Below are 23,486 nucleotides of genomic sequence, written 5' to 3'. Positions count from 1 at the left end.
CCTAATTTTTTAGTGCTGCAAGATCAACAATTTGGAACACACACACACATACACGATACTTGGGTGGGTAACTGAGCAGGCACCAAAGGTCTCCACCCCACTTTTATAGTTTCTATCCCACTTTCCTTCTTGAAAGTGGTTGCTAATGGTAAGCACATTGGACCAGTTCAAGAGGTGTCTTCATCAAAGATCTTGTGCTTAACAGCAACCATCCCAATTCCCCTGAGCTCAAAGGTAACACAGCAATCTTTACCTGTGTTGTCAAACAAAGTGGGTTGTTTTCTGTTTTAGCCTTACTCAAGAACAGATACACTGAAATTGATGGGACATAGTTGGATCCTGTCCAGCATATCTAATGCATCCTGTTAGTGCAAGGATTTCAGTTTGCACAATAGAAATCTGCTCTGTGGTTTCCCATTTGGGGAGGACACAGGGCCCATGAGTCTGACCAAACTGCGGGAGGCAGTGGAAGACAGGAGTGCCTGGTGTGCTCTGGTCCATGGGGTCACGAAGAGTTGGACACGACTAAACGACTAAACAACAACAACAACAGAAAGTCGTATCATTGGTCAGTCTAGCTCAGGGGTCAGCAACCTTTTTCAGTTGTGGGCCGGTCCACTGTCCCTCAGACCATGTGGTGGGCCGGACTATATTTTTTTTTGGGGGGGGGGGGATGCACAAATTCATATGCCCCACAAATAACCCAGAGATGCATTTTAAATAAAAGCACATTCTACTCATGTAAAAACATGCTGATTCCGGGACCGTCCGCAGGCCGGATTGAGAAGGCGATTGGGCTGCATCTGGCCTCAGGGCCTTAGGTTGCCTAGCCCTGGTCTAGCTCATTATTGTCTACACTGACAATAAACCTTAAGATGTATACAAACTACAACCTTTTAAGACTTAAACATGAGATCCACCTCATCTTGCCCAGTTTGCTCAACATCCCTCCTGAAGTACAGTCCTGGGATAATTTTTTTAAACCTGCTCCCAGTCCAGTGCTGCAAAGCTGGTTGTTAATACAGACACACGCTTGTCAACTCTGGCTGAAAAAAAGTAGTCTACATGAATGAGAAAGGTAGCCAGGACTACATTTCAGTCTTTTGGGTTCTTTATTCCAACTGCAAAGTACATTAGGAAAACCACGCAGGCCCACCCATCTTCTATTCAAGACCAGCACAATGCTCTCAATATTGTCACTCGGCAGTTCTACATAAAGTGGTTGAATAGCCTCTGCCACAAAAAAGCACACACTCAGCTGTCCCCCTTGCAAGGAAGAAAAATAGATATATCCTGGTAAAGTTGGTATGTATTTTTTTTTTAATGGCTCCACCACTTCTTAAAGCCGTTTAACACAAATTGATTGGAGTCTGCATTTGTCCACTTCCTAAAGTATATATATTTAGATTCCACATTTCCATCATTGAACAGAAGTTAACAACTGGAATGTTTTAAAAAAAATTTAAAATGACATTTTAAAAAAGGATATGGATAAATCCACAAAATTTACCATTTATTAGGTTTTTTTAAAAGATTCCTGTGCCAAGTAGGGGGTTGTCCCGATCCTCCAACCGTCATGAGGTTGGGGGAACTGCCCCCCTTTCAAGATAAAACATACTTAAAAACTGCATTAGTACAAGAAGTCTTTGGCCCCACAATGCATCCCTTTTCCTGCCTGACCACATTAACACTTCAGTCTTACACTGCTAACCAAGTTCCCTTTTTGCTATGCTGCAACAGAAGTTAGTCTGAATTGGCCTAGACATTTCAACGTCCACCATTCCCTGTTCTAGATGGATTTCCGGAATTGGCCACATCTTGTGTCAGAAGGGCACAAAGATAAGACTGAGCTTCCCCTGCCTCCAGATCAGCTGCTACAGAGGCCAGGAATACAACTTGGCCTATTAGACAGAGTCTACCCTGGCAACCAGGTGGCCTTGGAATTGTTATACCTGTCTAAAATGCAGCCTGCTGGCAGATTTTACGATGGGAATGAAACAAGGCCCAGGAAAGAGGTTATACTGGCTTTGCAGTTGCATTGCTAGAGTAAGAGCCATCCTTTGCAATCCTTTTCCTTGGGCGATGGGGGTATGCAACCAACAAATCTTTAATCCATCCTCCTCTACTTCTTCATTGCTCCCTGCTTGCAAAGTGCAGATCTACCCGATACTCTGACACAACAGAGGACTTGCTGATTAACCTCTTCATCCCTTTTCCTGACCGAAGTAGTACAGGTTGTCTTTTCTGGTATGGCAGAACTGATAATACACCCTACATCCACTGTGCTAAATTGGCATCCTTCGCCACAACGGCATTTTAAATACAAAGACAGCTCCAGGGGTACCACAAAGGCTGGCATGACCATGCATTTGCTGAGAGCCAAAAGAGACTCCTGGACCTGAAGCAATGAGGAGGCAGGCTCACAAAGGGTGCCTGACCTTCCAAAATCTACAGCAGACACTGCCTCTGCCAACCCTGTGAACAAAAAACATATTCAAAAGCAACAGCTCTCCCCTCAAGCCGCTCTGGGCAGTCCTGCGTGGTGACTGAGGATCTCAAGACTCCATAGAACAGGGGTGGTCAGTATAGGACCTCCCTAGATGCAGTTGGACTATCACACCCATCATATTTTGACTACAGCACCCATGCTGCCTGCTGCGAGTTTGGAGTCCAAAAGCTTCTGCAGGTCAGCAGGTTAGAATACAGTTCCTAGGCCATGTTCCTTGCAAGGGAGAAGTTAAAAGTCAGGTGATTGTTCAGCCTACTGAAGAGCAATTACCTTTGGACCACCTATCTAAGGAATTAGCAGTGTGATCTGCAGAGATCTAGGAAACAGAAAGCTCTAAGTGAAAAACGCCATTTCACAAAAACTCGTTTTTGCCAGATTTCCGAGCTCTCTCCATCAAAGAACAGAAGGTCCTCTCTATATACAACTGGGTTGCTGGAACATTTAATATACCGCTTGGCCATGGTTAAAATGTTGCTCCTCTCTTGACAGAGATCAAAGCAGGTGTGTCTGATTCTTTCCTCTAAGTGATTGGCTATGTTTTTGGCATCATCTTTAGAATTTAAGATATCTTCCCATTTTAAGGCTAAACTAAAAAATAAAAAAGGAAGTTAAAATTTGTTGTAAACATTTCTTCTTTCTCCAAAGTTTGTACTTCTTTAAAAATCAAGTCCAGCCACACTCTTTTTTTTTCTTTTTTAAAGTTGAGGTAATTTCTGTGTATTTGTTATCTTTAAAAAGTCCCTTTGCGTGTGACTGGCTAAGACGTGTGCCAATCAGGATGCGATCCAATTGCAGTAGGAGTGCTACCGTGGGAGGGATTGTGCACCAATTCCGGCAACCGGGCTTCAATTTGCTATTTTCTCAATTTCATCCAAATCGTCTGTATCCAGCTTGTGAATTTTCTTGTCTGGGGAGGGGGCGGGAGGAGAGAGAAAGTGGAGTCAAATTATCAAGAAAGAACTGGAATTACGACCAGGGATTGCATCAAACCAAATCCTCTTCAGGTTAAACCAAGGAGGGGTGGTGGTGAGAAACATTTAAAGGCCGACAGCCAAACATCTTTTTCACAATTAAAACGGAACCTGGAGAAACATACCACTTCACTTTTACAGTAATAACAACAGCAACAACAATTTTATTATTTGTACCCCGCCCATCTATCTGGGTTGCCCCAGCCACTCTGAGTGGCCTCCCAGTGTACAGGATTGAGAGTCGGCCACCTTCCCAGAAGGCCCACCTCCTTTGCTACTGCACAAATCAGTGCTCAAAGCCTCAGAGCACATCCCTAATTGGAAGAAGGCAAGTCCAGCACAGTGCTTCATGCAGAGAGACAACAGACACCATCTCTCAGAGAGGAAGGCAGTTAGGCACCTTCTGTGCAGTGGGTCCCAGCACACACAATGACAGTCCCCTGGGAACAGAGCTGATGGCATGGCTCTCTGTTCTGGCCTTGCCTACTTCCACAGAAATAGTGGTCCGCCTTCTGAGTTGATAACCCCCAAGGGACATTAAATTAGCTTCGGCCAACCTGGTGCACCCCGACTTTCCATCACCATCCCTGGCCACCAGGGTTGAGGGGAATCGTAGTCTGACAGCAGCTAGATAGAGGACAGCTAGGTTGGGAAATATTGCATTCAATTAATTTTTTAAAAAAGGTAATTCTTGGGACAACACTGGCAGCTCTCTCTCATGGCAGAGTTTGAGGATTACTAATCTAATCCAGTGATTGTGAAGCTTCAGTCTGGGAGGGAGAGAGATTCTCCTTGGCCAAGTTGCTTTGGCTGGGGATGGAGAGGCCTCACCAACCTCACCTGTCCTCACAAACAGTTTGACAGAGTGGTTTTCCCAGAGGCCTGTTTCTGAGGATATCCAATCATTACCAGGTGGAGATGCGTAGTTTATCCCAAAAGATTAAGAGGGGGGAACATGCGGCCCTCCAGATGGTGTTGGACTCCAGTTCCCATCATCCACAACAACTCGCCATGTTGATGGGGGCCGCTGGAGTCCAACAACACTTGGAGATCCCAGCAAATAGGGGTTCAAGTTTCCACCACTCCTCCCACCTTTCTGATGTGGGGTGCAGAACACCCAGAACAGCACACAATTATTCGACTTGGAAGTGCCCTGTTAGGTTGCACAATAGCTGCTTAAGCCGCTCAACAAAAGACGGGGGGAAAGAAGCATGGCAGGACGTACTGAAATGTTCCTGGATCCTGTTGAGGATGTTCAAACTGTGCTTGCTGTCCACCATGTTGATGGCCAGGCCCCGCTTGCCAAAACGTCCTGTGCGGCCAATGCGGTGAAGATATGTCTCGTTGTCTGGATTCCCATCTTTATCCACTGGAAGGTCAAAGTTGATGACGACAGAGACCTGCTCCACGTCGATCCCTAGGGGAGGAGAGCATTGCGAGATTTGGAGAGGACAGCTCGTTCCTTTATAGAAGGAATAAGGTTTACAAAAGGACAGAATGCTTGCAGCACAGAAGGCCTAAAATGTGCCCTTAAAACATACCAACAAAAAAACCAGCCACCAATTTATTTACTTAAAATCTAGCAGCCTTTTCCAAGTTCTCTTAGTTCTGATTTTTTGTTTTCAAAAACAAACAAAATGGAACTGAATCGTAAAATCAGTGTTGGAAGGGGCCACCAGGGTCATCTAGTCCAACCCCCTGCAATGCAGGAATGGGAGAGGTATTGAGCAGTGCACTAAGGCAATCGTTCCATCAGGGCAAGTATTTTGGTTTGCCCTCTCCTCCCTCCAGCCCCCATTCCGGGCGTCCTCCTGACCCCGAAGTCAATTTTGGAGAGTACAGGGAGTACACCGTTACCTCGGGCACAGACATTCGTAGTCACCAACACTTTCTCCTTGCCCTCCCGGAAGCGATCGATCACCGCGGCACGCTGCTCCACCATCATCTCGCCACTCAAGAGAGCCACCTGGTGGCCCTCCTTGGAGAGCTCCCCAGCTAGCCAGCCAGCTGTTTTGCGAGTCTGCAAAAGGTGAAACAAAAAGAGGAGCACCCCCATGAACACCAACAGAGAGGGGCTTTTTTATGGCAAGGGATTTCCACCTCTGCTTAACCCTACATTTGGAAATAAAGGGAGAACTCCACTTAGGCTCAGTTCCTCTTTGCATTGGCTCAGTCTCAACGACACTGAGCATGAGCCTCTTAAACAGGCCAATGTTTCATTCGAAGATGCCAGGATTAGACACTCACCCTCCCAGTAGCTCAGAACAAAGCTGAGGTGCAAAAAGCTCTCTCTCTCGGTGTGGCAGTGGATGGTGTAGGTGCCGATTTTTAAAATGAGCCAATTTAGTTCTTTTTTAAAACTGGGATGCCCCCACATCTTCCCTCAAAGCACCTACATGCTACTCCAGAAGACCGGGAAAGTAATTGTGAAACTGGATACAATGCCCGATAGCTATCCAGAAATATGGGAAGAGATCTGGGGAAAGATCCTGGGACAAGTTTGTGGGAATCCATCAAAACTTGGGAATGGAGATGCATATGTATTCTCCATCAGTCTCAGAAGATTTCTACAAACTCATCTTCAGGTTGCACTTGACCCTGGCTAGACTTAATCAAATAACCTGTGGTGGAGATGCAAGACTACAAGTGCCGATATACTTCACAGATTTTGGCCATGTCCTCAAATAATACCCTCCTGGACTTCAGTGTTGAAATAAATTGAGTATATAATAGGGCATTTGCCACCAGTAACATTGGGATATGTAAAAGACTATGTTTCGTTAAAGGACAGGGAGATAACAACACTTTCCAACAGCTGCCTGCATGGCAATTAGTTTCAAGCAAGAAAAAAAAAATGTTCCAGCATTGGACTGCTGGATTATAAAACTATGGGATGGTGCCCAAATGATAAAATCAACTAATACAATAAAAGTGAGAGAAAGGAGACAAATTGATGATGAATGTGTTGAAAATCGGGTCCCATTACTTAGGAAAATGCTGAATCACACAGTGTTGTGAATATTATAATAGCAGAAGGGCAAAACCAGCACCAAAAATGAATACTGCCTCCAAAAATATTTTGCAAAAGGATACTATGTGCTTTTGGGCCTCTGCTGTGTTATCTATATGATCCGCTATTTAGTTGGAAATATTTTTAATTTCTTCCTATACGCATAAAAAATGCAAGGCTGCCATAGCACAGCCCCCACTAGAGGATTTGTAGTGATGCATCACTGTTTTGGATTTGCATGAAGCCAAAAGCAAGAGGGGTTGGTGAGCAGCAAACAAAAAAAGGACTCACGTGGCAGAAGATCATGGCTTGTGCAATTGTGATGGCGCCATAGATGTTGCAGAGGGCATGGAATTTCTCCTCACGGCTGTTGCACAGGACGTAATACTGCTTGATGGTGTCCAGAGTCTCCTCCTCCCGCTTCAGCTTGATGATGTTGGGGTCGGGGACAACTTTCTGGGCAAACTTCCACACAGAGTCTTCAAACGTGGCTGAGAAGAGCAACATCTGGCAGTCTTTGGGAAGCATCCTGAGAGATAGGATACGGGTGGGGTGGGGAGAAAAGTCACATTCTTTCCTCAGCTAGAGAGTCACAGTAAGAACTGAAGAACTCCACTGGATCACACCAATGGCCCTTCTAGCCAAAGACTTTTCTTCTCAACAGCTGTTGACCAGAAGTTCCCAGAAGCCCACAATCAGGGCTTGAAGAGAACAGTCCTCCACTGCCATCTTGGGATCCCTGCTCCCCCAGCAGAGTTTTTTCAGAAAGACATTGACAAACTTGGAGGTTCCATTGAGCCATCACTGCTACAGCTTACATTTTTGAGACTTCTCCTTTTCCATAAATGTGTCTAATCCCCTTTGATTTCTAAACTAGTGACCATTACTACAACCTAAGAAGAGCCTGCTGGACCAGGCCAACGGCCCATCTAGTCCAGCATCCTGTTCTCACAGCAGCCAACCAAAAGCCTGCAGGAAACCTGCAAGTAGGACCCGGGCTCAAGAGCCCTCTCCCCTCCTGTGGTTCCCAGCACCTGAAACTCAGATGCATTACTGCCTCCAACTGTGGAGGCAGAGGACAGCCGCTGTGGCTGGTAGCCATCAATGTAGTAGCACCGTACCTAAAATGCCAAACGTGGCAGACTGGGACAATTATAGGGAGATAACAGAGCTCCTGAAGCAACTACTATTATGCAAGGCCCAAGCTCCTTCGGGCTGGTAAAGTCAGAAGTAAGTTTTGTTTCTGTTAAAATTTGCAACTAACAGGAAGGGTACTGGATGTGCACAGCTGCGCCACGGAAATCCGGCATCGAACTGGTGACAAGGCACCCAGTCAATTGTACAAGGAGTCCACCCTTACCTCTGGATGCGGATGCTCTGATCCTGGTGACCCTGGGTGGCTATCATGACATCGGCCTCATCCAAGACAAAGACTTTGATCTTCTTGGGGTCAATGAATTTCAGCTTGGAGCACCAATCCAGGACGGTGCCAGGCGTGCCAATGACAATCTGCTCAGCAATCTTCTGGCCACGCTCCACTATTCATGGAAGAGATCAAGGGCAGATGTGAGGTAGGCAGAACCTCAGCAGACCCAGAGAGTCCTGCTGGAGCGACCAAACTGTGCTTCGTCTCCTACCATCTGTGGAAACCAACTCTTCCCCATCCCCAGCCCCTCACTCGCAATGTCTAAAATTCAGCATTGAAAGAGCTCATCAACCCCATCAGCCAGAAAACCCACATTTGTAAGCAACCCAGCAGGTTAACTATAGAAACACCAACTTGAGGGGCCAATTGGTCTGGTCTGGATCCTGCTGGCTCAGGCTATTATCAGCATCATCTGGATGAGTCCCACAGCCACATAAACCCCGCAAAGGCCTTCCAGTTAGGATTCGGTCCCTCCCTGGTGACTTATATGCCCTTTTTGACATTTCCTTGCCTGCGTACTCTAGTCTGCTTGTGAGATACTGAGTATTATTCAGCAGGATGGAGTTCACACTCACGTTTGTTGCCTCGAACCGCGTAGGCCAGCTTCAGCTCTGGATAAAACCTGCCCATCTGCTCGATCACCTTCCCTGTCTGAAGAGCCAGCTCGTAGGTTGGAGAGAGGCAGAGACACTGCAAGAGGAAGGAGGCAAGTCTGGGACACTGTCCTAAGGCAAGTGGATGTTATGATGTTACTATGGTGCAGCGCATGCCCACCCTGCAGTGTCCTCCGCCACATGGCCTCAGTTCCTGCCATGCTTGTGGAGTGGTTGCCATTCATTCCCAGGGAGAAACCTATCCCCAGTCTGTTCTCTCTCTCTCTCCCTCCCTCCCCCCCTCACTTTTATGTATGTCGCTCGGCCCACTTTGCCTTTGGTCCCTTCTATGACTGACACATGACCCGCACAAGGTTTCCTAAAAGGGAATGTGGTCCTCAAGCTGGAAAAAGGCTTCCAACCCATGGTTCAGCTGATTGGCCAATTACACCGTAAATAGAGAGGAGCTCTGCAAAAGTGGCAAGAAGAAAGCCTGACACTGGCCCTCTGAGGAGACTATGCTGAAGAGATCCGCTGTTACCTGGGGGTATCTGTGCTCCGGCTCCACTCTGCTAAGCATCGCCAAGACAAAAGCTGCCGTCTTACCGGTACCAGACTGTGACTGCGCAATCAGGTTCTGTGGACTGGAGACACACACCAAAGTGGGGGGGGGGATTATAAGACTTGTGTATTGGGGAGGGGACTATTAAAAGGAAAATTCCTGTCGGGCCACATTGTGGCACCCCATGAGCTACATGTTCCTTTCAAAACACACCTAGCTGCAAGCTGTGCGGGAAGTGGGAAGAGGAAGATCAGAAGTGACGGGCAACTTTACAGGGAAGCTTGCCCACCATCCCTAGTCTTTGAGCCCCTCCCAGCCTGAAGACTCTCTTGACTACCTGGCATAACCAGCCAACCCCACACCCTCCCCAAACCCATCAGGCACTGCAACAGGTATGCACCAATACATACGGTTCTGCCAGCATCATGGGCAATGCGTTCTCTTGGATTTTGGATGGTCTGTTGAAACCCATGGCATAGACACCCTGCAGCAGCTGTGGCTTCCTACAAGGAAGAAGACAAAAAGGCTAAGCAAAAAGGCTGCTAAGGAACAGCCTGAAGGCAGGCACAGCACACTCCTGCGGCAAAAGCAGAGCAGGACTGGGCCTTGCAGCTGTCTGAATAGGAGGCTAGCCGCAACAAATGGGCACAGCAACAAACATCCATTATACCGTTGTACCATTTCCGAACCATCTGATAAGCCCTAGTTGACACATGGCTGCCCGGCAGCTGGATTTCATCCCTCGCTTTTCTGATGAGAAGCTGTGGGCTGGGCAGGAAGTAGTTAACAGGCAGCATCAGAAGCTCAGCAACAGAGGCTATGGATTTGGACATTGCAATCTCAGCAAAAAAGGCCAGTAAGGCTAAGCCCTCTGCTGTGTCTTTTCCCAGTCCCACATTTATGAAGGCAAACACTTCCCGGGCCAGACTCTGCTGAATGCAGTAGCTTTAAAAATGGCATGTTTTTAAAAGTTTTAAAAAGTTGGCTACTTCATTTGCTCCTGAAGATGCCTTAGAATCTGTGGTAGGAGTAGCAGCAGGCAATACAATCAAAGAAACAAAAACACCAGTTTCCCTTCTGCAGCTTTTCGAAAATAGATTCAACACACTCTTATACCTTGTTAAAATGCAGATGTGGACCTCCTTTTTTAAATACTGCAGTGCCCCAAACCAGCATGAAGCAGAGAGCCTGGAAGCCTCAACTGCAAAAGGGTGCTTTGAACATCCTTGGTAGCCCACTGTGTACCAAAGTGAGCTCAGTGGGGAGAAAAGCGTCTAGAGCAGCAATGGTGAAACCTGTGGCCCTCCAGACTCCCTTCTCTGACCACTGGCCATGCTGGCTGGGGTTGATGGGCATCAAACACAAGTTAGCCATCCCAGGCTGCAGAGTGTCCCGCAACCTGCGGTCCCCAGAAGTTGTTGGACTACAACACCCATTATCCGCAGCAAGGTCAGCGGTCGGGGATGATGGGAGTTGTAATCCAGCAAGATCTGGAGACCCAAGGTTGAAGAACACTGGGTTAGAGAAACAATCGCTTGGGGTATGAGTTCATAGAAAAAGGTCTCAGGTGCAATCCTCAGGGGAGCAGGTGATATGGAAGAATCTTCTCAGTCTGAGATCCTGGGGAGAAGACAAAACTCTGGGTCTCCTAGATGAGCAAACAGGCTTATCTAGTGTATGACAGTGTCTTATGTTCTTTATTATGAAAACTCACAATTCCTTCTGGGGAAGGGCTGCAAGTTTTGCACGCAAGTGCAATCACTGGCATCTCCAGGAAGGGTAGACAAAGGCTCCCATCTGAAAACCCAGAGAGCTACTACCGATCAGTGCAGACAGTACTAAACTAGACGGACCAATAGTTTGACTCAATATAGAGACAGCTTTTTATGTAGGGAAGGGCCCTTGGCTCAAGTGACAGACTCCAGTTCAACCCCAAGAACGTCCAGTTAAAAGTGTCAGGTAACAGGAGACAGGAAAAACCTGTCTCGGCCCAAGATCCCGAAGCACTGCTACTGGGCCCAGAAGGCAGCACTGGGCTAGACGGACTCTCCTACCTGGTGCAAAGGGAGCTTCCTACATTCTTAAGAAGAGCCTGCTGGATCAGGGCCAATGGCCCATCTTGTCCAGCATCCTGTTCTCACACTGGGTACGTGAGCACAAAAGCACTTTTCCCCTCCCGCAGTTTCCAGCAACCGACATACAGAAGCATCACAGACTCCAATAGTGGAGCATAGCCTCCATTGGGACTAGTAACCACTGACAGCCTTCTCTCCCCCTGTGAATTTGTCCAATCCTCTTTTAAAGCCTCCCAAGTCGGTGGCCGTGACTCCTCCTGTGGGAGGGAGTTCCGTAAGTTTACCTATGCGTTATGTGAAGAAGCCCTTTCACCAATCTGTCCTGTATCTCCCAACACCGAGCTTCCCATATCCGGGAAGAGAGACCACAAGGTGAGTGAAGGTGCCCCCCTCCCAATCCTCCGCTTCATGAAAGACTGCTGCAGGCTTTTCCATGTGACCACTCTGGGCCCAGTACGGGCTCTGGAAAAGCCCTCTGGAAAGAAGCCAGGCATTGTCTCGAAACGCCAGAAATCTGCGAAGCCTTGAACTTTCGAGTGTGTTGCCAAGGAGACACGTAGGCTGTGAAGAGGAACCGGAGACTCGACTTATCTGAAGATCACTATAATTAGCCTTGCCTTTGATTTTTTCCAATGAAATCCTTTGCTCTCCAAATAGAGAAGAGTGTACAATCTAAAGCGACTTCCCCCAACCTCCCCGCTCTCCACGTCTATCAGCTATTATTGCAACCGATTTTAAAAATCACCTTCTAAAACACCATCTTCAATGTGATTTACATATAATTATACAATTAAAACCACAAATAGAACAAGACTTAAACTCTAACAAGTGGACACTTGTGGCAAAGACCCATTTATTCAGCTGGGGAAGCCTGCTGCAGCAAAAATATATTCAATTGCTTCCAGAATGCTGTTCCACAGAACAGGGGCAGCTACCACACTAAGAGCCCTTGCTCAGAGTTACTGCGAAGTGGGCTCTTGGGACTTTTGAAACTCGCAGGAGAAAACTCTCCTGCAGACCACAACACTCGACTGAAGATATAAGGGAAAGGAGGTCTCTCGAGTCGCCAGTTGGTAGCAATCTCCTGAAGGAGGGAAGCATCTTTACCAGAAACAACAAAGTCCTTGGCAGACAAAACCATTCAACTCCTCCTAAAGGGCCCTTTAGGAGATGGCTGCTAGAAGATCCTGCAGGAATGGGATGTTACAAAGCAATTAAAGATGGGATCTTCTTATCCAGGTAGATAAAGGGAGGCCACTGGGTAGTGATCAGTGGCAGACCCTGGGTTGTAGCAAATGCTGGTGCAATTCAAAGCAGACCCACTGCAGTTAATGGACATGACTACAGTGGTACCTCGGGTTAAGTACTTAATTCGTTCCGGAGGTCTGTACTTAACCTGAAACTGTTCTTAACCTGAAGCACCACTTTAGCTAATGGGGTCTCCTGCTGCCGCTGCGCCGCCAGAGCATGATTTCTGTTCTTATTTTGAAGCAAAGTTCTTAACCTGAAGCAGTATTTCTGGGTTAGCGGAGTGTGTAACCTGAAGTGTATGTAACCTGAAGCGTATGTAACCTGAAGCGTATGTAACCAGAGGTACCACTGTAATGTGAAGTTCAATCGTGTCTACTCTGAGTATATCATAGTTGGATACAACCCAGTGATCGATACCACTGAGCAAACATATTTCCCAGTATGCACAACAAAACAAGTATGTATGGCTTGACAGGAGGAGGCGCATCGCCCTGTGAATAGGGTAAAATGGAACAGTGCAAACTTTGCAGCAGGGATGGGAACGATCATGGTAAAGATCCACTTCAGAATTAGCCTTCCATGTGTTTTTAAGACTCCAGCTCCCATCAGCCCCAGTTGGCATGGCCAACCATCGTGGATTATGGGCACTGGAGTCCAAGAGCATCTAGAGGGAACCTGATGTACTGGAACAGGAAATACAAGTTAGGGACAGCTGGTCATATTACAGGAAACTAGGGCCAGGAATGGGGAGGACAGAACACACACCAAAAGGAAGAGGAGCTAGCAGGCTGGAAGGGAAGAGAAAAATGGAGGGGAGCGGCAAATTGTTCCAAGACACCTCTCAGTAAATGGAAGCTCAGTTCCACCTGCCCATCTCATTTTTCTGCAGCTTTGCTGCCCGTGCAGTGCCATGAGGACTGGCACATAATGCATTGCCATGAGGACTTTCACATAATGCAGCTGTCAGGGATCAGTTGGCAGAGAAGGGGGGAGAGACCGCAATGTACAGAGAGCCACCTCCTTTGATGAGCAGCTGCACTTCGTCAGAGGGAGAGGAGGAGGGGCTGAGGGAGGGAGATCCAAAGGCTGTTTATAGTAGAGAGAAAAGAGCAGCCTCCAGCGCTTAGCTTTTCACGTAAGGAGAGGAGGAAAAGGGGGTGTCTCAGGAGGTTTCACTTCGGGAGGGGGAAGAGGCGCGAGCCAAGTCCGGCAACTGATAGTGACTGAGGCAGACATGCTTTTAAGAGCTCCGTACTGTACATAGTTTTGGACTTAATAAATCTTGTAAAGACTGGCTGGAATCCTGGGCTGTTATCTCGGCAAGCACCCACATATCATCCTGACAGCAGCAACCACATGCACACAATGTACTAGCCACAGGGAAGGGCGGCAGCGGCGGTGGGGCACATTGGCCACAAAAATATTCTGATCCAGCTTTACAGCTTGCAGAGTAATGCCTCTGGGACAGGAAGTTGTGGGGAGAAACAGCAGCTCCGATTTTGTCCAGCCCCTTCAAAGCTCTTCCATTTGATATCAGGGTGTTTCTCTAGAAGCCCCCTGAACTCAGCGGGGCTTCTTTCAAGACATATAAAATGAGGCTGTATCTCTCCTTAGAGAAGATGCAACTCTGTTTTCCCTGTGTGCTTGGCAGAGACAATGATCAACCCAGATGATAAGCCCAGATGCTTTTCATCTTTAAACAGACTTGAACAAAGCCGGGAAAACCATTATCTGCCCACGCTGCCAGCTGCTAACGCAGGGCACTGATCGGCTTCTATGCCGTGACCATGACGCAAGGTCTCTCTTCCCTCACAGCGATGGCAAACTCAGCTCAATTAGGCAACAACTATAATTAGGGCAGCAACATTTATTCAATTACAAAACATTCATTTATACCCCACCTATTAGCCAAAGTTCAAGGCAGCTGACGATATAGTCAAAATAAAATTAAGATGAACTAGAGTTGTTAGGGAGAGGCAAAATATCTCCCTGCTCCCCTAGCCCCCCCATTCTCAGGTGCGTCAAATGCAACTCTCACACCTGGGCCATGGCAGGACTCAGAAGAAATAACTCCAGCCTGGAAATGATAGCTGAAGGGACCAGATGTTAGTCCCTAACAGGCTAGTGGTGCCACAACAGAAATTAAGGGTTACATCCAATTCTAGTCCCATTCAGAGACAGACCCACTGAAAATAATAGGCACAAGTAACTGGAGGTCCATAATTTCAACAGGTCTACTCTAATTCAGTATTGGTTGAATACAACCCTAAAAGTCCTCCTGAAATGGGGCAAGAGAATTTTAATGTTTTATTTTAAACAATGGCAAGGACTTATAATAAAAACTACTGGAGGGTAAGCATTATCTCAAAAGGGTGGTGGGAGTATTTTCTTCCAGAATCACTTGAGCTATTTTGCTGCATTCCATGAACCATGGTCCAAGCCAGATGTAAAAGGCTGCTTCTGAGACAAGCAGAAGCCAAGCCTAACAATTTGAATCAAGTCCAGAAGATAGAAGATGGCCCAGCTGTTCACATTTTGGAATCAAGCAAGATGAAATAGGTATCTCTGCCTGCAGTAACACAGTCCAGAATTTGTCCACATCATTCAGTGCAACTTGGGGTCCCACTTCACACAAATTACACAGCAGCTCCACCACACCCCCGCTAAGGTCACCCTTTCTGGAGAAACTGGGGCTGCACCAGGAAGGGCAAGGCTGCGAAGTTCATTTTACCCAACGGATGCAGGGAAACATGAGCCTGTGGCTCAAAAAGGGAATGTGGGAGAGGCACTTACAGCCGCAGCTCCTCGAAAGACTTCACGGAGTAGAGGGGCGACGTAGGATCCCTCTGCAAAACCTCCACTTGGTTCGTGTTGTCCACCAGGTTGCTGCGGATCAGCTTGTTGAGCAACGACTGGGCGGCTCGGTCCTCTGACAGGAAGCAACGACAGAAAGAAAGAAAAAGTTGAAGGGGGAGCAAGTAGTCTGCAGTTCAATCCCTTGGCAGAAGCAGATCAATGCCAGCAGCAACCACCACTTCTGAATTCCATCAGCCTTGTTTGAATGAAGCTGTCTGGAGTAGCAGTGTGGAACGCCCAAGAGACCTGGGACCGAGCACTATAGTCCAAAACATCTGGAGGGCAGCAGGTTGGCAAGGCTACCCTACAGAAACTCCTATTGTCCCCTCTCCACCAAACTTGGCACATTTTTGGTAAAAGCACTTTGGGAAAACTGAAAATAAAGGAGATATGGGGTGTTCCTTAGCACCTATTTAATCCATATACTGCAGGGATGAACAACCAGTAGCCCTCCAGAAGTTGTTGGGACTCCAGCCCCAGTCAGTTCCAGCCAGCGTGGCCAATGGCCAGGGGTGATGGCAGCTAGAGTACTGCTATACTGGCTGGACACCTATAACATATGGACTATTATGAACAGCACAAAATGACCAGAACTGAAATTGGTTCTTCAGGAGTACTGCACAAGGATGAACTCTGTTCAAAACATGCTGGGCTCCTTTGGAAGAAGGCCAGCGATACACACACACACACCTCTTCCCCCTGTAATTGGTGCCTTTAAACACTTTAAACACCACTTTAAACACTTTAAGTCCAGGCCTTGCCCCAGAAGAATTCTGGGAGGGGTAGTTTGTTAAGGGTGCCGAGAGCTCTAATGCCCTCACAGAGCTATAGTTACCAGGGTGGTTTAACAAGCCATCTTTCTTCCCAGGGAACTCTGAAAATTGTAACTCTGGGAGGAGAACAGGGGCCTCCTAATAACTCCCAGAACTTTTCTCAAACTACAGCTCCCAAAGTTCTTTGGTTGGGGGGGGAGGTCCTGATTGTTGAAAGTTCTATCATAGTGCCTTAAATGTGCCGTGCAAATGTGGCCCTGGACACCCATAAAAATAACATCCTTTCAAATCCACTGAACATTATCTGTATTGTGAAGGAGGCGGGGGCACATCCTGCCAAGTCTTTCACTCTGGATTAGAAAGTGGAAGGTGTGGATTCTTGTCCCAGTGGCTGAGATAGAACCAGCAGATGGAAAAACTGCTGGCACCATGAATGGAACCCTGGTGGGCTTTGCTTTCCCTCGGGACATAAAAGAACTGGACAGTGACACTTGGCTGCCCAGGCCTGCCAAGAAAAGGAGGCTGTGGCTTGATCCAGTGGGCTCTTCTTGTGTTGAGCCACCCTACCACCGAGTTATGGCTCCACCCCCAAAAGGAACAAGTAATACCACTGGTCGATCCAGGTAGGCAGGCAGTGGCTCTCCAAGACAGACAGAAGCCTTCACCAACATGATATGTTCCAGATGTTTTCAACTACAGCTCCCATCAGCACCAGCCACAGAAGGGGAAATGTAGCCCCCATATGTTGTTGGACTACAACTCCCAACATCCCTACCTGCTGGCTATGCTGCCTGCGGCTGATGGGAGTTGTGAGTCCAGCAGCAGCTGGAGAGCCACAGGTCTCCCACCGCTACCACCACAGACACTTTAACTGGAGATGCAGGGGACTGAACCAGGGACTTTGTATGTGCAACGGGACATGCTTTACCCACTGAACTATTCCCCCCCCCCCCGTTTATCTTTGCTTCCCCCAGCTTGCCCTCTGGGGTCCAAGAGGCTTACCTTTTTCCTCCTCTTCAACCTTCTCCGTATTGTCATCTGTCTTGAGAACTGCTCCTGTGTTCGGACAAACAGTTTACAGTACAATTAAACAGAAGCAGAACAATCATCCTTAATGGGTCAAGTGTTTCATGCTGTACCAACAAGCCAAGGAGCTCAAATAGGCAACTATGCTAGATTTCCAGACAGTTTTACAGGCTAGGTAAAGCCCACACGCTACATATGCTCACCCAGGGAGGCGCGGATTGTTGCCCACAGGGCAAAGGCTCCCAAATCCTTTTCAAAGTGCCCCAAGTATTTCTGGCTGGGCAATGGTTTTGGGTTGCTGCATGTTAATTTGGAGGGGTTGATGAAAAGATGCATTTATCTAGGGATAATGTGGGATGGGATAACAAACGAGGGGAACAGAAAGGTAATTAACTTATTTGAGGCAGAATCTATTGATAAATTAATTGGGGTAAATAAATTGAAGAGGAACTATGTTGGTGTGATCTAGGGTGGGGTGCAAATAGATTGAACAAGTTATCTGGAGGAATTTGAATGGGAATACAGTGGAACCTCGGGTTGTGAACGTGATCTGTGTGCAGGAAGCAATGTTCGCAACCAGTAGCGCCACGTCTTCGCACACATGTGACGCGATTTGGTGCTTCTGTGCATGCGCGAGCACCAAAACCCGGAAGTAACCCGTTCCGGTACTTCCGGGTTCAGTGAGGTCCATAACCCAAAAATGCGCAACCTGCAGCATTCGCAACCTGAGGTATGACTGTAGTCGGTTTGAACTACAGTAGCTGACTTAAATTCATTATCAAACATGATACTGTGGGACTGAGCCGAGACTTGGGAATCACTCTCTTGCTAAAGGAAGAAGAAGAGGAGTTTGGATTTGATATCCCGCTTTATCACTACCCGAAGGAGACTCAAAGCTGCTAACATTCTCCTTTCCCTTCCTCCCCCACAACAAACACTCTGTGAGGTGAGTGGGGCTGAGAGACTTCAGAGAAGTGTGACTAGCCCAAGGTCACCCAGCAGCTGCATGTGGAGGAGCGGAGACGCGAACCCGGTTCACCAGATTATGACTCTACTGCTCTTAACCACTACACCACACTGGCAAGTACTTCAATATTCACACTCTCCAGCTTGCTTTGCCAATTTAACAGCTGCAGCTATTGGGGGGAGCAAGTCACAAGTAAACCAACTGAACCTTGTATTCATTTCTGATGCAGCCACTAATTGTATTTCATGCCCTTTCAGGTCTACAGTTACATTTACCACCCACCAACCCCATATGTACAAATACCTGCCAACTCAGAAGACTGCTTTGTGCACCTGTCAGGGTGGCTTCTGGTCCCCAAAAGGTTATGCCACAATATTGTTTGTGTTTAAGTGCCAGCAACAGGGATTTGTTTTTGTAACCTCCCAGCCAACTTTGGATTCCCTTAAGATTCAGCAGCAGTGGATCTCTGGCCTGCAGCCTTAATCCTGGCTGTGGTTCTAATTAGACCCACAAGAAGGATTCCCCCACAAACCACATGCACCATTCCAGCATATGACATCAAGGGTGACATCCAGCACAAAAGATGTCACTGGGGTTGGCTGACCTAGTGCGACTGAGAGGGCTGCTCTCAGCACCCATCAGCCAGCGAGAGAGCGGGCACCCTTTAAGTCATCACCTGACATCATAATGGCACCAGGCGACTGACAGGTGTGGTCCCCTGCACACCTGCCAAAGTTGGCCTGTGGGTGGTGGTGGTGAAGGAGGTAAGGATCTGGCCCACCAGCTGATCCAGTTCCCCCACCTGTGCCTTGAGTTCTCCTGCCTTGTACGATTCTAGCTGCAGCAACAGTGCAGGGTTGCCTTTTGCTCTGAGTGCTGCATAGCAAGAACAAGAAAGGAATAGAGAAACAGAAAAAGAGAAAGATTTGGGGGAAAGAGGAAAAGTAGTTGATGGCTTGCTCAACCCAGTAAGTCATGGTCATGCTCACCATTAGAGTCTGGCTTGGATTTCTCGTCCTTCAGGTGCAAGTTGCTCATCTAAAAAAACAAAAACAGAACAAGTCACCCAAATGCTACGGCTGGTCCAGTTTCTTCATCATTATGCTTTGTACATTTGCAGTCATTCTTACTGCCAGCCTGGCATAAGGCAGACCAGTATGTCCCCCACATTGCAGATGGGAAGGTATAAATCTGTTTCTCAAACTTGGGTCCCCAGCTGTTGTTGGACTACAACTTCCATCATCTCTGACCATCATCTCTGGTCCTAATGATGGGAGCTGTAGTCCAACAACAGCTGGAGGCCCAAGTTTGAGAAACACTGGTACAGAGGTTGATCAAAAGGTATTTTCCCACTGACAGCGAGTGAGCTGGTAGCAGATGCAAGATTCTGAACCAGGGGCTCCACAGTTGGAAGCGAAAGTCAAAAAGCACATCCAAAACATGGCAATGTGGATTAAGCATGGCCCATACCCACAGAATATTGTCAGCTGGAAAAGACAGACGGAAATACTTGGGGAGACAGGAAAAGGAGAAGAATGTAGTGATGACCACCAACTTGGATGGCTTTCGAATCTGATTAGACAAATTCATGGAAGATAAGGATATAAATGACTATTACACATAATGGCTGTGTACTACCTCCAGTATTACAGGAGGTATGGCTCCGAACACCAGTTCCTGTGGATCACAAGAGAGGAGAGTGAAGTTGCGCTCATGTGCTGCTTATAGGCTTCCCATAGGTTACTGAATGTTCACTGTGAAAAGTGGATTCCATAACAGATCCAGCTGGGTTCTTTTTAGGTCCTTCAGATGAGGACTAGACCATGTGAAAAATGAATATAATATTTTAGCTGCAGTTCATTCATCTTCAGCTTTGTATTCTTGTTATTAAAAATGTCCCTAGACATTGTTGTTGCACCCATAACTTAGATTTAAGATGCCATTTAGCTCCTAGATTTCATATCTCAGTTTCTAACACTGCCTGTGGCTAAACAATAAAGATCTGTACAGGGCACGTATCATGACAAATTTGTTTGAATGGGACAGATATGCAGGGTTTTGTTACATAAAATAAGGAAAGTTTCAAGTGCTTTACCCACTAAAAAGTTTTTTCTTTAAATCCCCAAGTTTTAAGTACTTTAAAAAGATAACACTGGCTAATAAATACAGAGAGAAACACAGACTGCAAGCAACTGCTTTATCTCCACTACCAGATTCTTGCCCCCATATCTTGAATTTAGTATCACATTCCTTTAAAGGAAACACAGAAATAGCACTACAGCTTTAGCTCATGTGTCACAAAAGCTGGTTGGAGATATATTATACTTCCCTGCTATCCCCCAATAGAATCATAGAATTGGAAAGGAACCACAAGGGTCATCTTGTTCAACCTCCTGCATTGCAGGAATCTTTTACCCCACATGGGGCTCTAAACCTGAGATTAAGTCTCATGTTCTACCAACTGAAGTATCCCAGATAATGGCATTGCACTAAACATACATATATCCCAATGGGACAAGAAATGCCAGATTCCTTCCATGGTATTTGGCACCCATTTCTGGATTACCTGGACAAATCTGCCCAGATCATATGTCCATCCACTATGGGACTTTGCTTACACCATGAAGGCCCATGGCCCACTTAAGCATCCAGACAGAGTTACCAATTTCTATAAAACCATATACCAGTGAATTTTTTAAAAGTTTAAATAATCTCTGTACAGTATTTAGGAAACCAGTTCTCTTCCTCCCTCCTCCAGTGGGGTCAGAAAATATGTCCTCCCTTCCAACATTAATAATACAACCACAAACCTCTGTTTTAAGGAAATTAGCTCCTCCCAGGAATACATGACCTTTCAAAAATGCAGAATTTTACCAAGGCAGCATGGAATGCCAGATAAAATGTTAAAAGAATGTACTGCAACAAGTACAGCCTCTATTTCCGCTAACTACGTTGCACAATTCAGACTGTGTGCCTGTGGATAGTGTGGTGCAGCAACTAGAGTAGGCATGGTGACTTGCAGAGACTATTGGACTGCAACTCCCACCAGCCCCCAGCCAGCATGGTGAATGGTCCAGGATGATTGGAACTTCAGTCCAGCAACATTTGCAGGGCACCACAGAGGACGAAGACTGGGGAAGCTATCTTGATCATGAAGCTCACTAGCAAGAGTACTTCACAAGGCTGTTGTGAAGATAAAATGGGAACTATGCATGCTGCCTTCAGCCACTTGGGTTAAAGCAGGATGTTAATACGCAAAACATGCATGTGATGGAAGAACAGACAGCATAAGTCTGAGGCTGTTTCCAGGCACCTCCATGGGAAGTTACATTATATGCCACCTTTCAGCCAAAAAGGCTCCCTGGGGGTGGCTCATTCATTTTGATTGCACTGACTTTGGATTGCATGCCTATGAGCAGTGAAGTGCAGGGGGTTAGAACAGTGTTCCCAAAGGGTTGCATGGCTGTAACTTCAACTCTGATCATCCCTAACCACAGGCAAGGTTGATGGGCATTTCTAGCAACCTCTAGAAGGGGGAGGGGAGAAAATGTGATGGTTGAAGTGTCGGATTACGACTTGGAAGACCAGGGTTCAAATCCCCACTCAGCCATGAAGCTCACGGTGGCTTTGGGCCAGTTGCTTGCCTCTTAACCTAACCTAGGTAAAGGTAAAGGTAAAGGTACCCCTGCCCGTACGGGCCAGTCTTGACAGACTCTGGGGTTGTGCGCTCATCTCACTCTATAGGCCAGGGGCCAGCGCTGTCCGGAGACACTTCCGGGTCACGTGGCCGGCGTGACATCGCTGCTCTGGCGAGCCAGAGCCGCACACGGAAACGCCGTTTACCTTCCCGCTAGTAAGCGGTCCCTATTTATCTACTTGCACCCGGGGGTGCTTTCGAACTGCTAGGTTGGCAGGCGCTGGGACCGAGCAACGGGAGCGCACCCCGCCGCGGGGATTCAAACCGCCGACCATTCGATCGGCAAGTCCTAGGCGCTGAGGTTTAACCCACAGCGCCACCCGCGTCCTCTAACCTAACCTACCTCATAGTTATTGCAAGGATAACACGGGGGTAGGGGGTGGAGTAGGCCTTTCGTTCCTTGGAGGAAAAGGTGACGAATTATATAAATGTAATAAATGAATTATTAAATAATTATGGGGCGTTGGGAGAACGACTAAAGAGGCCCAAGGTCCATCACAGCCACCCCTCAGCCATGGAGCTCACCACGTGACCTTGGGCCACCTGCCCTACCTCGCAGGGCTGTTGTAAACCACGGAGACCAGCAACGCGTGGAGAGCAATACATGCTGCCCTGAGAGGAAAAGCGAGTTACGGGAAATAGAAAAAAATACCATAATAAGAAGGAAGGGTCCCCTCCCCCCCACCCCACCCGGGCTTCTCCCCTCCCTGCCTTCTCACCGACTCCGCCGCCGCTTCCTGCTCGTCCACCGCCAGAGCCCAGGAATCCGTCGCCATGCTGGTGCGCGCGAGGAAGGAGCCTCCTGGCTGAGCAGCGCTAGCCGCAACGGAGCCGCCGGAAAGAACTGCGCAGCCGCTAACGGAAGTGACGCGCACTGCCCGGTAAGGCCAGTAAGAGAGTCCGGGCGGGAAACGCAATCTGCGTCACTGCTGTACCGGGAGCTATAAGTTCCTCCTTCCACTCCTGGTTCTCTGATTCGGAGGGTCTAGGACACTTTCTTTCTTTCTTTCTTTCTTTCTTTCTTTCTTTCTTTCTTTCTTTCTTTCTTTCTTTCTTTCTTTCTCTCTCTCTCTCTCTCTCTCTCTGCCCCCCCATTTGTTGTTAGCTCACCTTTCCTCCAGCCAAATCCATTCAAATGATATTTTTAAAAACGCATTTAATAATAATAATAATAATAATTCCTATCCAGCTAGGGATTCTTGTTAGCTTTTTATGTTTTAAATGTTTAGGACAATCAACTTACGAACACCAACAGAGAGGAACCTAATGCCCGCGACAAGCACCCAGCTCAAAATACAGTAATGGTTTATTCAAGATGACCCAATTGGGACCCAGTTTGGTAGCCAAATACTTATTTCAGCTAGTCCCCTGAAATATTGATTGATTGATTGATTTTATATACCACCCTATACCCAGAGGTCTCAGGGTGGTTCACAGAAAAGAAATTTATACCACTGCCATTCTCCCTCCCTCTCTCTTTGCCACCTCCTTTCTTATTCTGCCTCTTCCTCCCCGCTGTCCTGTCTGAGCTGATGGCTAACAGAGAGTTTTTGAAATTAGGCCTAAGGCTATGCAAGCTGCCCATCCCTAGATTGAAAGGAATGTGCCTTGAGGATTTAATGTACCCTGACCAAAGGGCAAGCAACAAATGTTTGAATCCTGGAAAGTTTGAGGTTTTATTAAGTATGAGGTTCCCATGTCCAGAATTATATAATTGTGGTTTAAACAGTTTACAAAAAATATAAAACAAGGAAATCAAGGAAAAAGTAA

The 23,486-nt window shown here is 47.2% G+C and overlaps 1 protein-coding gene and 1 non-coding gene across 4 annotated transcripts; both read right to left on the bottom strand.

The window, feature by feature from the left end:
• Positions 1–1,093: 1,093 nt before the first annotated feature.
• LOC128419602 (ATP-dependent RNA helicase DDX19B) lies at positions 1,094–22,563 on the bottom strand. 3 transcript variants are annotated; one of them, XM_053400504.1, is made up of 12 exons: positions 22,436–22,563; positions 19,009–19,057; positions 17,029–17,082; positions 15,191–15,326; positions 9,482–9,574; positions 9,051–9,153; positions 8,492–8,606; positions 7,851–8,028; positions 6,782–7,019; positions 5,338–5,500; positions 4,706–4,897; positions 1,094–3,416 (listed from the first exon to the last, which is right to left on the bottom strand). In XM_053400504.1, exons 1-12 carry the CDS (start codon positions 22,490–22,492, stop codon positions 3,355–3,357), a joined length of 1,440 nt encoding a protein of 479 aa, XP_053256479.1. In that variant the 5' UTR covers positions 22,493–22,563; the 3' UTR covers positions 1,094–3,354. The 3 variants fall into 3 exon arrangements, with proteins under 3 accessions (XP_053256479.1, XP_053256481.1, XP_053256480.1); XM_053400506.1 differs by lacking the exons at positions 19,009–19,057; positions 22,436–22,563 and adding an exon at positions 18,822–18,890; XM_053400505.1 differs by lacking the exons at positions 19,009–19,057; positions 22,436–22,563 and adding an exon at positions 18,696–18,765.
• On the bottom strand, positions 16,404–16,548 carry LOC128420438 (small nucleolar RNA SNORA57). Its single transcript, XR_008332040.1, has one exon. It is a non-coding gene; the product is annotated as a small nucleolar RNA SNORA57 (small nucleolar RNA).
• Positions 22,564–23,486: the final 923 nt, after the last annotated feature.

The sequence above is a fragment of the Podarcis raffonei genome, chromosome 8 (assembly GCF_027172205.1).
Source record: "Podarcis raffonei isolate rPodRaf1 chromosome 8, rPodRaf1.pri, whole genome shotgun sequence".
Classification (NCBI taxonomy): domain Eukaryota; kingdom Metazoa; phylum Chordata; class Lepidosauria; order Squamata; family Lacertidae; genus Podarcis; species Podarcis raffonei.
The sequence above is the reverse complement of the archived record's forward strand: the minus strand, read 5'-3'. Positions and strand labels throughout refer to the sequence as shown.

Bases quoted from the DNA above. Each gene is read 5' to 3' on its own strand.
- LOC128419602 (XM_053400504.1), bottom strand. From the start codon at position 22,492: ATGGCGACGGATTCCTGGGCTCTGGCGGTGGACGAGCAGGAAGCGGCG. The intron at 17,083-19,008 runs GTGAGCATGACC...GTCCGAACACAG, and splicing joins ATCCAAGCCAGACTCTAATG to GAGCAGTTCTCAAGACAGAT. The intron at 9,154-9,481 runs GTATGTATTGGT...GTGTGTCTCCAG, and splicing joins CCCATGATGCTGGCAGAACC to TCCACAGAACCTGATTGCGC.